At 42.9% G+C, this 15,535-nt stretch overlaps 1 protein-coding gene across 5 annotated transcripts in view; it reads left to right on the top strand.

The window, feature by feature from the left end:
- The window catches only part of hdac4 (histone deacetylase 4), a 197,475-nt gene that overhangs the window by 107,178 nt on the left and 74,762 nt on the right, over nt 1-15,535 (top strand). For all 5 annotated transcript variants that reach the window (XM_053627354.1, XM_053627353.1, XM_053627352.1 and 2 more), the window contains 2 exons: nt 9,832-10,061; nt 14,692-14,842. In XM_053627354.1, the coding sequence (XP_053483329.1) occupies nt 9,832-10,061; nt 14,692-14,842 (381 nt within the window). The remainder of the gene's footprint in view (nt 1-9,831; nt 10,062-14,691; nt 14,843-15,535) is intronic.

The raw sequence follows: 15,535 nt of genomic DNA, 5'->3' as shown, positions 1-15,535 counted from the left end.
CTGGGGCTGATTTCCTTCCAGATCAGACTGTAGAATCAGTGACAGTCGTGTCACACAGAGTGAAACCTCCCCAAGCTTTTGTGTGCATTGCCGTTAATTTATTTAATCGGACTTCTCTGAGACGTCCCCAACACGCCATCACCAGCGATTAAGAAGGCACATGTGAGGTACAATAATGATGATGAGTCTTTATTGATCTCATATACATGTGCACAGTGAAATTCTTTTCTTCACATACCCCAGCATGTCAGGAAGCTGGGGTCAGAGCGCAGGGTCAGCCATGATACACGCCCCTGGCGCAGAGGGGGTTAAGGGCCTTGCTCAAGGGTCCAACAGTGGCAGCTTGGCAGTGCTGGGGCTTGAACCCCCGACCTTCTGATCAGTAACCCAATAATTATCCCAATAAATAAGCAGCCTTTACCATTAAGCCACCGCTGCTATTAAACAATAGCAGGTTTAATAAACATTAATGAGGTACTTTTCTCAATCAGTGATTTTTCAAAGTGTTTGTGGATTAACTAGGAGTAGTTGGATTACAGTCCCCACGAAGTGCCTCGAAACGCTCAGCGTTATACGATGTGTTGACGTCATTTCCACTGTAACAAGAAGTCAGGACGGAACTTAGCGAGTGGCTCCTCCCACATTTTTAAATAGTCAATAGCGTGTAGCACTGGTGCTCCCAAGTTAAAAATTTAGGAGCACCACAGCTACAGTTTGTTTTTATATATATAAATACTTTTTCTTTTTGTCAGCAGTGGGTGGGCCAACAGGCTTGACTGTAGTCTCAAATATCATTGGCTAACTCATTTTTCCGGAAAGCTGATTGGCTGCCTGCCACTGTGACGAACGGTGGACCGGTCGCTGTATCTGCTCACGGCAGACACATACTGTGCAGTAATTAGCGAACGTTTTGTAGAGAAATGAAAGCAGATCGCACCACAACAATTATTTGCACTCGCACAAACGCGCCCAAATATATTTTGAGGTCGCACAGAGTAAATTTCCGGAGCATACGTGACCCAAATGGCCACAATTTCGAGCCTTGTAGTAGCATGGATTTTTATAATGTTGGGGGCGGGACATTTCAGATTCTAGAGAGCATTTGATTGGACAGAACCATCTGATGAGAAGCTGAAGTGCAGAATGATGTCATCGAAATTGTTGAACTGTCATTTTTGAACGCTTATATCTTCGAAATGCGAATTTTGTCATTGTTTTGGCGCGCACTAGCTTTTATAGCTAACCTTAAAGCTGACATATTCACATGAAAAGCCACAAAAGTTCCATTTTGATTTCATGGGGACTTGAAGCAAACTTTCTTCAATCAGAATAGAAAATGACACGAATCGATAACAGAAGCTTGAAGTTGTTTTTGTAGTTTGAAGGACCTAGCTAATTCAAGCACAGCTGTTCTGTTTACCACGTTTGCTAATCACAAGAGATACTTCATTATTATCAGACATTTGACGTAAAAATTTTTTATTTTTTAAATCAGTGTTTCTGCATGCATGCGTTAAAGTTTAATGCCCATGTAATAAAGCTTAAGCATAATGGTTTTTTTTTGTTTGTTTTTTTTTTTAAGCCCTATTGATTTTTTTTCCCTCAGTATCGTCACCATGTTGCCTCATTTGAACGTGATTATTGAAGCATGTTGCTTCAGCCGAAACACTGGCATGAGATACTGTGGTTTTTGGACAGGAAGCGACTGATTCGCGCTACTGAATCACTGCGTGGTGCTCGGATACGACACTTAGGCACGTTGGCTCTTCTAGTGTCCATCCATTGGAGCGTCTAATTGCCTGACAGCAGTATCTCTGGAGTTTCTTTTTTTTTTTTTTTTTTTTTGTTGACTGTAAACATTCCATGCTTAATTATATTTGAGCTTTTGTGTACTTAGTTGGCCCGGTCTATAGACCTGTGTATGTGCAGGTTTGTGTATGTGTGTGTGCGTAACAGAGACACCATGTGCGCACTGTGTTTCTCTGTTTGTTTTGGCTGCCACATGGTTGAAGTGATTGCTGTGGCTTGTCTCGCTTGGCAGCGTGTAATGCAGCAGAGGACGATTAAGACTGTGGCTGTATGCATGAGCACACCTATGCGTACAGCGGTGAGTCTGAGGGCTTCACAGAGAGACAGCTCCTTCCTGTATTCTAGCGCATCTGCCAGAGCGGCCGGGGTTCGCAGCGATGACCGCGGCTTCTGAGCTCCTCATGGATTCGTTCCAGGGTTTGGAGTAAACCTGGCCTTCATTGATCACTGGATTGAACTGTGTTGAATTAATGGAATGCATTTGGAAGGCTTGAAAAGCTGCGCGCAGTCAGGTGAACGACCGGCGAGAGACACGGAGGAGCTTTTAACCAGCACTCAGCGCTAGCAATCTCAGCGATGTTTTGTTTTTTATGACGGCTATTTTCCGGTATTTTCTTGAAGAGCCAGTTAGATAGATGTGCTTCTTGAAAGCTTATGTGAGCTTAAGTATAAATGAGTAACTGTGGTATTGATTGATGTGGAGTTGCATAAGACAGCTAAAAGCAAAATGTGCTTTTTTTAATTATTTATTTAATATTTATAACCATGACATCTGCTTCTACAGAGGAGTTTTCTCTGAAGCAGGCCAACTTCTCTCCAGGCTATGATGAGTATAAATGTGTAACACATGTGAGCACAGAAAATGGAACGATCTCTTAAACACACGCACACACTCCCTAGTTGTTTCCACATCCCAAAAACATGCCTTCTTGCCCCACCCAGGCACCGGCATGACCCGTTTTATTCCTGCGTCATTTTTAGACCCGGTGCCTGAAGGCGCTGACGGCCGATGATGCCAGGTCTGGCTGCAGCTCGGTGGAATAACTGAATGTTCCCATGCTCCTGCTGTTACAGTGCAGCTGGGGCTAAAAGGAGGCTTTTGAGCAGCGCTGCCTGGCTGACGTAAGGAGACAGGCACGTTGGCTTTGCACGGTAAGACCGTGTGTGTTCCTGCAGCGGAGTCCAGCCAGCTGTTTACACACACCGCTGTGCCACAGCAACTCTGCTGAGGTCATTCTGACCTCATCACGGCGCTTTCAGCCAGCACGGGCTCTTTATTTAACCGTTTCAAAGGACACAGAGGGCATAGGGGTTGTTTAGGAGTCTGGCATACCGAGGGAAATGTGCACCCGGTGGTTCCCAAGACTCGTGTTTTCTCAGGAGCAGAGCCCTGTTAAACCACATGACCCTTTTCTTGCTTGTCGTTATTAATCTCCCGTGCTTGCATGTACTCTGCCATGTGCAGTATTAAAGATTGCGGTGGTTTTTTTTTGTTGTTTTTTTTTTAAAATTCAGTATCAATATCACTGTTTCGATATTTTACTGTAATAAATGCAGTGTTGCACGAGGCCCAGGCGTACCGGTCAGTAGGTGCTGATTTATTTTCTCTAGCAGTAATGCTGGCTGTTATTGTTTTATAGTAACTCATTCAAAGGGCCGTGAAGCTTTCTGTAAGGAGATGTTTGTTTAACGTTTACGGAAGGAAACTCCAGTGTCAGCACGGAGGTTAAGTTGTGCACCATGGGAAAGTCTTCAGGACTTCAGGAGAAAGTTTGCACTCTTCCAGTTTCTTGGTAATATCACAAGCTGCGTTTTAATATTTTTATTTTTTATTTTTGGAAGTAACTAACACAACATCGAATGTCACTTATAAACCAAGAAAAACTATGTGCTGCGTGTCGCTCTTTAATGAATACTTTGTAATCCAGTCCCTCCAGGATTTCACCATTTTGCGATCGCAGAAATTACCGCAGAAGCAAGCAAGGAGCCTGCAGTTTTTCTAAATTACCGCAGATTTTCTGCAGATTCGGGCCAACATGCGTCATGTGACGTCATCACAACGCGCATTCAGTGAAAGCCGTCGAACATGAGTTCAGCTAAAAGGTCCCGTTTAACAACGATTAACAACTTTTTTTTTTTTTTTTTTGCAAAAAACCCCTCCTCAAATCGCAAAGCAAAATCAAGCATTTTTGACCGCAACAATCACAAAATAAACGCTGAGAAATCCTGGTAATCGTTGGCAAACTGCTGTGGTATGAGAGGAATAAAATACATCGGGATGTGTTTTATTGGAACATAACTGCATAAATAACGGTAATTGTAACACTCCAATTCAATTCAGTTTTATTTGTACAGCGATTTGAACAATGGACGTTGTCCCAAAGCAGCTCTACAGAAAAAAACACATTCAGGATATAAATTTGACATTTATGAATGGATCTCTAATGAGCGAGCCAGAGGTGACGGTGGCAAGGGAAAAAAAACTTCCCTGAGACGATATGAGGAAGAAACCTTGAGAGGAACCAGACTCCAAAGGGATCCCAGCTGCATCTCAGTGACACCGGATCTCAGTGCGATTCTAATTAAATTCCCCGTGTGGTCAAAAAGCGCAGTTGTGTAACCAGGAAATTCATTCCAGTTTCCACATGAAGTCTGTTGTGTTGATGTTTTCACCTGTTCACTGATGGAGACTCGAGCGCAAGACTTTGTTCGTCGAAACGGTCGCCGTTGATTATTTTTCCAAGTGTTTTATTTCTTATCTTTTTTTTATTTATTATTTATTTGTTATCTTTCAGCTAATGACGTGCGTGAGGTGGAAATATGATCCTCCGTAACGTAACATGCGTGCGAGTTGGCCGAAGCGGTAGTACGTTGTTAGTCAGCGCCGGGCAGCAGATTGGTTCAGAGATATAAAATCTATTCTAATACTGATCCATTTTAGTATTTCAGTATTTATTTATTCATGTATTTACTGGTATAGTGCTGCACTGTGCACGAGATCTGTGTGTAAGATGCACTGCTCTGATCATATATTACTACTGCTGGTGTACTTCTCACTTGTGAAGAAACGTTGCTATCAATAAGCACTCTGTGTACGGATGCAGCGAGGTCTTTGGGGAAACATAAAAGCATGTCAATGTTTATAAGTTAGAAGGTTCACTGGAGGCTATTTTTAGCGCCGTCTCTTCGGTAGGGTGAAACTCTTAGTCACATGCACACTCGCTTTCTCTTGCTTTCTGTTCGAGTAGATTGTGTGCTAGCTTTGTGTAGACTTTTCTACCATAAGACCATAATGACAGTGACGACACGTTAGAGCCTGCAGGCTGGACTCGCTGTTCTGGGGTGTGTGCGCGTGTGTGTGGCATGACAAGGCCATTGTTTGTGCTAGAGAACAGACATGTCTCTGTTATCCCGAGCATGACTCTAGAAGAAACGGGGCTTTGCTAACGTCACAGTAGACACACAGCTCTGCTGACTGCCCAAGTCCGCTTCAGGGTCACTGGAGCAAGGAGCTGTGCTGGCCACGGGGGTGGGTTAGGGCAGCTCCGGAGTCGGACAGGTGGACGAGCACAGGAAGTCTCGTGCCAGCAAGCAGCACTGAGAGCCGCGCAGAGAGGAAACGCCGACAGACGATAGAGAGAAATCGGATTTAGCAGATCTTTGTAATCTGGTCACTTGATTGTGGTGCGTACTGAAGAACCTACAGCTCGCCTTAACTGTGATGGATCACTGACCCATACCAGCAGGCAGTTTCCATCTTCTGCTCCCATGATGCATCACTCCGCTAAGGTACATGCTGTGACTGATACATGCACAACACTGTTGAATCAATCTTTCAGTGTTTGCTGTGTGTGTGTTTTTATGAGTTACAGTGTCAGCAAATCACTTATTTATTATTTTTTTTTTTTGCTGAACTTTGCCGGTGTATGTGGTTTTATTTTTATTCTACAGCATGTTGCGTCACTAAGCAGTGTAGTCCTGCAGACGTTCTCCTCACACCGGAACTGGAACACTGTTCACTCGCCGAGGTTATAATTTCCTCAGCGCTCTTCATCCTGAAGGGGGAGGGGAGAGGGAGCGCTTTTTAACGTGTTAAAGAAATCAAAATGATTTTTTTTCATAGCTTTATAGCTAAAGCTTTTGTTGCTAAAGTCCTGGTCCTGTAGACTAGGGCTGAGTGATATGACGGTATAATATCGATATTGGGATAAGTTTTTCTGAGATATGGTGATAACTTTTAAAAGTGTTTTTTTTTTTTTTTTTTTTTTTTTTTTTTTTTTTTTTACAAACAGACTATAAGCAGCTGATGTGATGTTAACGTTGTGTGCTTTTAAGATTGTAAATAAAAAATATTATTAATAAACATACATATTAGTGTTTATAACCGTTTCATATCGTGATACAGGTTGTGTATTGTAGAAATGTGATCTATTTTTGGCATATCACCCAGCCCTACTGTAGATACAAATGAGATAAGAGCATGTATAGATTTGTAGATATTCTTATTTTAGCTTGATTCATCCTGAGGCTTAGCGGTTAGCACGTTTGCCTCACGTATCAGGGGTTAGGGGTTCGATTCCCGCCTCTGGCCGAGTGTGCATGTTCTCTCCGTGTTTCGGGGGTTTCCTCTGTGTACTCTGGTTTCCTCCCCAAGTCCAAAGACATACACTGTAGGCTTATTGGCGTTTCCAAATTGTCCGTAGTGTGTGAATGGGTGTGTGTGCGTGATTGTGCCCTGCGATGGGTTGGCACCCCGTCCAGGGTGTCCCTCGAGTGTCCTGGGATGGGCTTCAGGCTCCCTGCGGCCTCACGTAGGATAAGTGGTGCAGAAAATGGATGGATTCATTCTGAACTCATCCAATTTGTATCCAATCATATTCTTTTCATATTGCATTTGCCCCGCCTCCGTAAACAATCTGCTCATCCCGCTCCACAGTTTTGATCTCGGCTCAGACACATACAGCTGTTGCGCACTGCACTAGCTTTGCTGGTGTTTGTGCTGCGATATCCAGTTTCATATACAGCTGTTGTGCGTATGAGACTGTCATAAGATCAAGATGTTAATTTGGCTGGAAATGTACGCCCTTGAATCATAAAGTCACAATGGCTAATCGGCTTAACTCCTACAGAGTTAAAAAAAGAAAAAGCAAGCTCTATTTAAAGTTGTGGCCTCTTATGATTCAGTCTGGTTAGAGAGGGTGGGAAGTGTGGCTGATTCTAGAAAGCTATTGGCTGCTGTGGAAATCAGTCGAGCCCTTCAACAAGCTCTCTCCCTGACTTCCTGTTTCACAAGGAAATACGTCCAAGTACAGAATCAAATAGTGGCTCTCAAGCAGACTTTAAACTCTTGAGTGCTGCTGGATGATGGTCTAACTAATAATTACACCAAAACATTTACACACGTCGTTAAACAATAACCCAGAAGGAAACAAATGTGACTCTGATGTGTGTGATTCATAGGTGCTGCACCTCTGAGTGCGATTTCATTGCCATGCACAGAGAGAAACAGTTTTCGACAGCTACTATTTACTACTACGTTTCCAGCCCCTTTCCCACGTATTGTTTGGAAAAAGACTACGCTGATGTTCACCAAAGTTGTTTAATTAGAGGTTTTTTGTTGGGCCGTCTGTGCCGCGGGGAGCTAACTGGCACGTTAATTAGTGTTAATAGTTGTTTGTTTTGGTTTGCTTGCTTGGCTTTGTTGGGATTTGAGCTCGAGCAGAAGAAAGCAAGCGTTTGCCTGTCTCGAAAAAGCGCAAAAACGTTCTCATTCAAAGCATATCCGAGGGAAGTCGTTCATTTTCGGCTTCCTGTCCAGCCGAGTGCGGTCGACTTCTTCCAGGCCCCGTGACTCAATGAACCCTTTGTGAGGCCGCTTTTGCGTCACGAATATGGTTTTATTAAGTCATAAGGAATGAATGGATCATTTTCTCCCCTGCGCTATTACAAAAAAAGGGCTGTGACCCTGATCTTGGCATGGCTTCGGGGTCTCTGGTCATTTCTGAGCTGGCTGAGAGCAGTGTGTGACGTCCTGAAGCAGTCTCACAGGCCTGACTCTTTAGAGGGAAGAGAATCCACCCTGAACAGCTGGATAATATAGAACCTTCACAGTACATGATGGCTTCAGTTGTGCCGAATATTTATTTAATCATGATCATCTGAGTTTTTGGTTGAAACCTTTTTCATCAACATTTTCACAGCTTGCTCAAGCCGTCTCACCTCTTTATCTGTGCACTCTGCTCAGACAGATAAAGTTCTAGAGCTTCAACTTTCACGCTAATACCCGCGTCAACACCATCACACTCGTGATCTCGTCGATCGCTAACTAGCCGAGCCAAATCTCAGCACAGCTACGTGGTATACTGGAGCTGCTTTGGATTTAGGTGCTACACATCCACCGTTTTGTGTCCCTACTACTGCTACGTTGAGTTTCTCATTAATATGATATTGCACGTCAAACTCGCTCTTTTAACAGTTTAGCACCTAATAAAACAAAGCTTCTCCTGTTAAACACCACTGTAACTGTGCTAGCAATGACATCAGTGTGGCACACAACCACTAACTTCTCACAGCAGTCAAGAAGATACAGCACCAGCCAACAAATTGGTACCAGAATCACGAATATTCTAGTATTTAACATGTTTGCGCAGTCTCGATCAGCCTTATTGAGGTTATTAACTGCATATCTGAGCTGTGTGCGCTTCACCGTGGTCTAACTGCACTCGGATTAATGTGTTTGCCTGGTAAATAGACGTCAGTACAAGTCTGTGCATCATCATCTTTATTCCATGCGGATAGTCTGTTTACAGAAGACTTGCATGAGGTTCTTACCTGTCCTTAAAACATCCATTCCTTGCCGCTCGTTTGTAATTAGTGTTTAAGAGCACTGACGTATCGCTATGTGATTGCTAATTGAATTCTCTTTGATGAATTTGGGCTTTTAGTTCAGCCCCAGGGGACGCAAATCGGTGATTGCTTTTTAATCAGGTCAGCGTTGGTCTTGTGGGCCTCGGTATGCCGCACATAATTTGAATAATGCGTTTACTTCATCAGAATTTTCTCCTTTTCACTGAAAATTGCCTTTACTTGAACTCTACCGAAAAACAAATCGCAAGGTTCGCCTGTGTAACTTCTGTATCGTGGTGCTGGAAAGGAACGCTATGATCATTCAGTATTTGATTCATATATGTACAGTGTCCACAGTGAATACTTGCATAAGTATTCACCCCCTTTTGTATTTTGTATTATTTCAACCAGGACCTGAAATTGACTTACTTACTTATTTATTTATTTATTTATTTATTTATTTTTGGGCCTTTTCATGTTTGACTCAGTATATCTTACATTTTAAGGTTCGAAATATTTTATCATAACACAAAGGTTACTTACACATAGTGCATAGGTATTCGCCCCCAGGTATGGCTGGGATATATATATATATATGTCTACACATATAATCATCATAATAGATATTAAAGAACAGTATCATCACACTCAGTTTAACAGTTTTTTGTTTATTTTACAATAGTCAGGTCTATAGTCGTTAGTCAATAGTTACCACCTTTTGTCTTCTGGAATATATTTTTATCAGGTGTGCACATCTTGATCCTGATATTTTTGTCTATTATTCTTGGCAAAATTTCTCAAACTCTGTCAGGAGTTTCCGTTTCATGGAGGCCGTTGGTGATTTATTTATTTATTTATTTTTTTGAAGATTCACGTCATGAAATCCCAGTGAAATCCATTTCAGTTCCAGGTTGTAGCACTACAGAATGTGAAAAAGTTCAAGCGGGTGAATACTTATGCAAGAGACTTTTCTCGCCTTTCCTTGCTTCTGCTGTCATGCATTGCAGCATAGGAGTCTCTGGAAGGACTGTCAGTCAAGCATGGTCATTAAAATATTAGGCCACACCCACCAGCTCAGTTCTGGTATTGATGTTTTCACATAGCTTTGCTGCAACTGGAATATTGCACTGTAGGTATTGATCCATATTCTGTGTGTGTGTGTGTGTTTGTGTGTAGTTGATGTGAGTGCGGTGTTGCCTGTTGCCGTTCCCCCTGCTGCCATCCCGATGGATCTGCGTGTGGATCAGCAGCACTTGCCCGTGTCTGGGGAGCAGCAGCTGCAGCAGGAGCTCCTGGCACTCAAACAGAAGCAACAGATCCAGAGGCAGATGCTCATTGCCGAGTTCCAGCGGCAGCACGAGCAGCTCTCACGCCAACACGAAGCCCAGCTGCAGGAGCACATTAAGGTGAGGCACGCCCTCTTGGATGGAGAGTCTGCAGTAATGGAGACCCCATGACTTAATCAGATTTTTATTAAGGAGGACACAGTGGGATTTTGAATAGATCTTGCTGCATAGCTGTTATTAATTTATATAGCTACAGTAGTATTTTTATAGTGACAAGTTTGTGTGGCTGTGTTCGGGTGTGGGGTTTTGCCACTGCGTGTGCATGTTGTTTGTGTGTCTTTAGGCTATATATTCTGCTGTGTGTGTGTATATAGTGTGAAAGCAGTGTCATGTATGTATTTAGCTGCAGCGAGAGGTGTGTGTCTCACTCTCTCTCGCTCTCTCTCTCTCTCGCTCTCTGTTCTGTGTGTGTGTGTGTGTCTCTCTCAGTTGTGTGTGTTTCTCTCTCGCTCTGTTCTGCGTGTGTCTCTCTCTCTCTCTCGCTCTGTTCTATGTGTGTTTCTCTCTCTCTCGCTCTGTTCTGTGCGTGTTTCTCTCTCTCTCTCGTGTGTTTAGAGTTTGTGTATGGCAGTAGTCTGAAAGTCCCATGCACGTGTTTAGCTTCAGCAAGAGGGGTGTGTGTGTGTCTTCTGTGTGTGTTTGTCTCTCTCTCTGTTTTGCGTTTGTGTGTATGCATTTGTCTCTCTCTGTTGTGCATGTGTGTTTGTCACCCTCTCGTGTGTGTGTGTGTGTATGTGAAAGAGAGAGAGAGAGAGAGACAAGAGAGGAGAGAAGAAAAGGAGATGAGGGAGAGAGAGACAAGAGAGGAGAGAAGAAAAGGAGATGAGAGAGAGAGAGAGAGAGACAAGAGAGGAGAGAAGAAAAGGAGATGATAGAGAGAGAGAGACTATGGTTTCGTGAATCTGTGCTGCTGTCAGTGATTTGCTGTGTGAGGCCTCAACATAAAGCTCTTGATTACAGACTGGAATGTGCTCAGCAGAAGGCCAGTGTACTGTGGGAAAGGTGTGTGTGTGTGTGTGTGTTGGGCTTAATGGCAGTGTTCTGTGGAAAGGGAAGTGTGTCGAGGAGTGCAGTGTGGTGAAGGGAAAGAGGAGGTCTGCTGTGGTAACCCTGTCCTTGGGAAACTCCATGAAGCCATGAGCTCAGCACATCACCGGCTTTGCTGCGTTGCCACAGTGAGAATTCTGGCCAATAGAAGAGCAGTATTTCTGTCCAGGCTATAAATAACCCAAGCAGTGGACAGAGAAAGGATGGAGGGTGTTGAGTGATGTAGTGCCTGCACTTTTTGTGGTGACGCCATGTTGATGAGTACCAGAGGAAAGGAGGCCGGTTTTTTTATTTTTTATTTTTTTTATTATTATTATTTCAGCACTGTGTTACTGCAACCAGTCACTGCACACAGCGCCGATCTGCAGCTGCTTGAACCAGAACTTAGTCATCTACACTCGTACGTAGTGCAGTCATAATATTCCATTTACAAATGACTGAAAATGCATTTGGTCCAAACACCATCGGTTCACTGTTGATCATCAGTAAGTAAAGTTGCTCTTTTCTGTTGTTCAGCGTATTTAAACATGGGCAGAGTTTGCAGCTCGTTCGTTCCGAGTCCGAAAAAGAACTCCAAGATGTTCAAAATTAAACGTGGTATCCCGCATCAAAACACACAGACACAGCAGAGCCGGGGGGAAAAAAAAAACTTGAAAAGACCCAAAAGAAAGAATTCAGACTTGAGCCATCAGCCTCTCAGTGTGCACAGCTGATTCGAAAAAGCCAGCGTGTGACATCTGGCCGAGTCATAAGAGAAATATCAAGAAGAATAGAAGCGAATATTACAACTGAGATGATCCAAGAGCTGTTCGCAGGATATGAAAGAGGTTAGAGGGAAATTCAGGTCTGGCCTTGTATAATCATAACCCTTTGAAAATTTTTGAAATGAATGAAGGAAAATATGTTGGGTTTGTGGGCTAAAAATTCGATCTGAGTAATAAATTATAGACAAGAATATGATGGAGAGATATGGGTGAAAGTTAGAGTTTAGTTGTTGCGTGTTTGTTTGTGTGTAACACTGTGGTAACTCCAGCAAGGGTTCTCAAATTGTTTTGGCCAGAGACCCCATTTTCTAAATTCTCACAACGTATTTGAAATATTAAAACGGAAATATAATAATAATAATAATAATAATAATAATAAACCTATTTAATTGTTATATGTCAAAAAGGAAGAGACACGTTCGTGGGTTCTTTATATGTAGACATTTCTCAGTGAGACATTTCTCTAATGAGAGGACTGGGCTCGTGCGTCGCACTGCAGCGCATCAGAGTCGGGAGATCTCCTCTCAGCTCTTACATCCAGTCTAGATTACCAGGGGCGTTAGCTGGCCGAGTCCAGATTCTCCTCCATCGAAAACCGTTCCGAAAAGTACTTCTAAATAGACTGTTTCCTTGCTCTTTTTTTTTTTTCTTGCATGTGAGGGCTGATTGCTTAACAGTGTGAACATTGGACAAGTTGGATTGATCATGAAACTCCTCCTCTGATGTCATCGCTGTTCGCAGGACTACTGGCGCGATAAAATCTAACACGACACTAGGCTAGTTTGGTGTCGACGGACAAGAGGAGGCACAGCTAAGCTAGCGTTGTATGGGTTTAGCCGCTACAGTGCCATGCAGAGTGCGTTCTCTTTCTTTATGCCCTGCTCATATCATGTTGATGAAACCTGGAACTCATATAGACATTTACACACCTTGTTTTCCTGCTTAACATGAGAGGATGTTAGTGTTTCAGTTTCAACCCATTTACTGGTTAAAAACGTCAGCGTATATCCGTTTCCCCTCACAATAACTGACAGGGTGTGTCTCCATCAGCTCCACTAGTTCAGTACTCAGGGCACTGATCAGGGAGTCAGCCATTTTAGGTTCTGTGTCAATCTCAAAATCCTTCCAGTGCACTGAAACGTTCACTCCCTAAAAAAAAAAATCCCACAATGCACCACAAAAACCAGGGAGCATCGATGTTTACTATGCTCCCTTACTGGTAATGATGTCATATTTTCTTAGCGCTCTCAGCTCGAAAAAAATGCCGGACAAACTCTCAGGCAAATTCGTCTAGGAATGTAAGTAGCTTGTCATCGTTGTTTTGGCTCTCAACTGATTACGTACATTTGCGATTTGAACTTTGTGACGTTCTATATATGGTTTGTTTGTGTCTAACAGCTTTTAAGTATTTAATGATTTTTTTTTTTTTTTTTTTTTTCAATCCATTACCCTACGATCCTCCTTGAAGTCTTGTGTGATGTGATTAACAAATTTAAAGTACATATAAAACGTAAATATTTTTATGGTGACGTTTTACAACACGAGTACGTAGTCATGTCGCCGGAAATTGAGTTATCAGTGTCCCAATGTGTCGTGAGCCAGGGTTCTTCGCCAGCGCCCCAACTCTTGTCCACGATATACTGATTCATGAGCTAGTGAGACACACCCACTGTGTTTGGCAGAATGGAGAGCCAATACGGCACGAGTATTTCCATGTATTTTCCTGTAACTCCTGTCTGATTGGTCTTGCCTCCGTTCACTGAAGATAAAATACAACACTGTTCACCGAAGATACAAAATTACATCCCCGCCGTCTTCTTTTTCTGACTTTCAGTTACATAGTGATGAACAGCTCCAAGTGGAGAATTATTCAGGGCTAAAGAAAAAAAATCTTCAGGGCTACAGCCCCGAATGCCCAGGACGGGTTACAAGCCTGTACAGATTACTACTTTGATTTGATGCACACAAGGGCACTGAATCCTACGTGCCATAAATAAGTTCTATCAAATGGTTGGGTTCACTAGTTTTAATGCTGATTATTCTGCATATCCGAGTCGATGGTTGTAACTACCATCCTGAGTCGAAGGTACAGAGAAATATCCAATCAGCTGTTTGTTTAGCTTAGCGATTAGCATGTGTCACATGCCAATCACACAAACGTTTGTCTAAACACTGGTTGTTGATTGGCCGGTCAACTTTCACCGTTGTTTTCACATTCGTTCTGATAGGACACCTAAACGCATTTTACCGTCATTCAGCTTAAGGCATTAACACTTATGTGTGGAACCTAAGCCTTTCTGTGGCTGGGAAAACCCTGGGTACAGCTCACTTGTAGCTCAGTGTTTAATTTTCTGGAAAGGATGTGAGTTCAAATCCTACTGATTTAATAGATTTGTGAGAGCGAGGTGAAAACCGGGCATCCTCGCCCAGCGTTTTTCCACAGCAGCAGTAGTGTTTTTTCTCCAGTCATCCTCTTAGTGTTTGCTCTGTGTTGTGTCGAACTTTGCCGAGTATCTGTCAGCAGCCACAAGTTTGTGCGCTCCTTCAGCACACCTCTGCAGCTATTTATAGTGCTAAACAAGCCGAAGGGCCACATCTCAGGAGGATGGCGGGCAGAGTGCAGAGCTCAGGTCTGCCTGTAAAAGGCAATGTTACTTCCACTAAGCTAGAGAGAGCAGACTTAATCACTTGTATAGCTACAAACCCGCTCTGCTCCTGTCTTTAACAATACAACTTCTCCTTGAATGTTGGTATTTATGCTGCTTGATTGTGGAGAATGAACACACTTTTTTTTTTTTTTTTGCTGCAGTATTGTGGTTAGCTTAGTCACACAGAAAAGCGGAGTGTGATGTACTGAAAGCGTGTGTTGTCCGTCTCAGCATCAGCAGGAGCTGTTGGCTATGAAGCATCAGCAGGAGCTGCTGGAGCACCAGAGGAAGTTGGAGCGGCATCGTCGTGAGCAGGAGCTGGAGAAACAGCAGCGTGAGCAGAAACTGCAGCTGCTCAAAAACAAGGAGCGTGGCCAGGAGAGTAAGTAGTATCTCTCTCTCTCTCTCTCTCTCACACACACACTCGTACACATCTATCACGTTGCATACTACACATTATAATAATAACCTGTTGCGTTATAATGCTATTATACGCATCGGCCCCTTTATTAGGAACAGCTGTACACTTACTTTATGCATTCACCCCATCAGCCAACCATGTGGCAGCAGCGCAATACATAAAGTCATGTCAAGCGTTTGATCTCCCTGACTTTGACCGTGGCATGGTTGTTGATGCCAGCATGGGCTGCTGATATCTGATTTCCTGGGAACAGTCTGGAGAGTTGTTGATGAGCAGGATTAGGGAGTAACGGAATACATGTAACAGCGTTATGTAATCAGGATGCCAAAAACTGATAAATGTAATCCGTTATAGTTGCGTCAAAAAACAAAGTAATCCGATTACAGGTACATTTTGTAAAAATGAATACTATCACTATTATATATATTTTTTTTTTTTTTTTTTTCATTTAAAACCAAAGAAATTAATCTTTTGACATAACACAATATAAACAGCTGCTTGATTATAGTAGCAGCAAATGACAGCTGTCCTGAGTTGAAACAATGCCCGTAGCCATATAAGGTCATTTTTAATTTCATGTTATCATATCGCTTCGTATTACACGGCCATTCAAATGTGTAAATGATGGCAGAAGGTACACTCGTGGCATCTGAT

Source organism: Ictalurus furcatus, chromosome 6 (genome assembly GCF_023375685.1).
Source record: "Ictalurus furcatus strain D&B chromosome 6, Billie_1.0, whole genome shotgun sequence".
In the NCBI taxonomy this organism is placed as follows: domain Eukaryota; kingdom Metazoa; phylum Chordata; class Actinopteri; order Siluriformes; family Ictaluridae; genus Ictalurus; species Ictalurus furcatus.
Note: the sequence above shows the minus strand (reverse complement) of the source record. Positions and strands in the feature narration are given on the sequence as shown.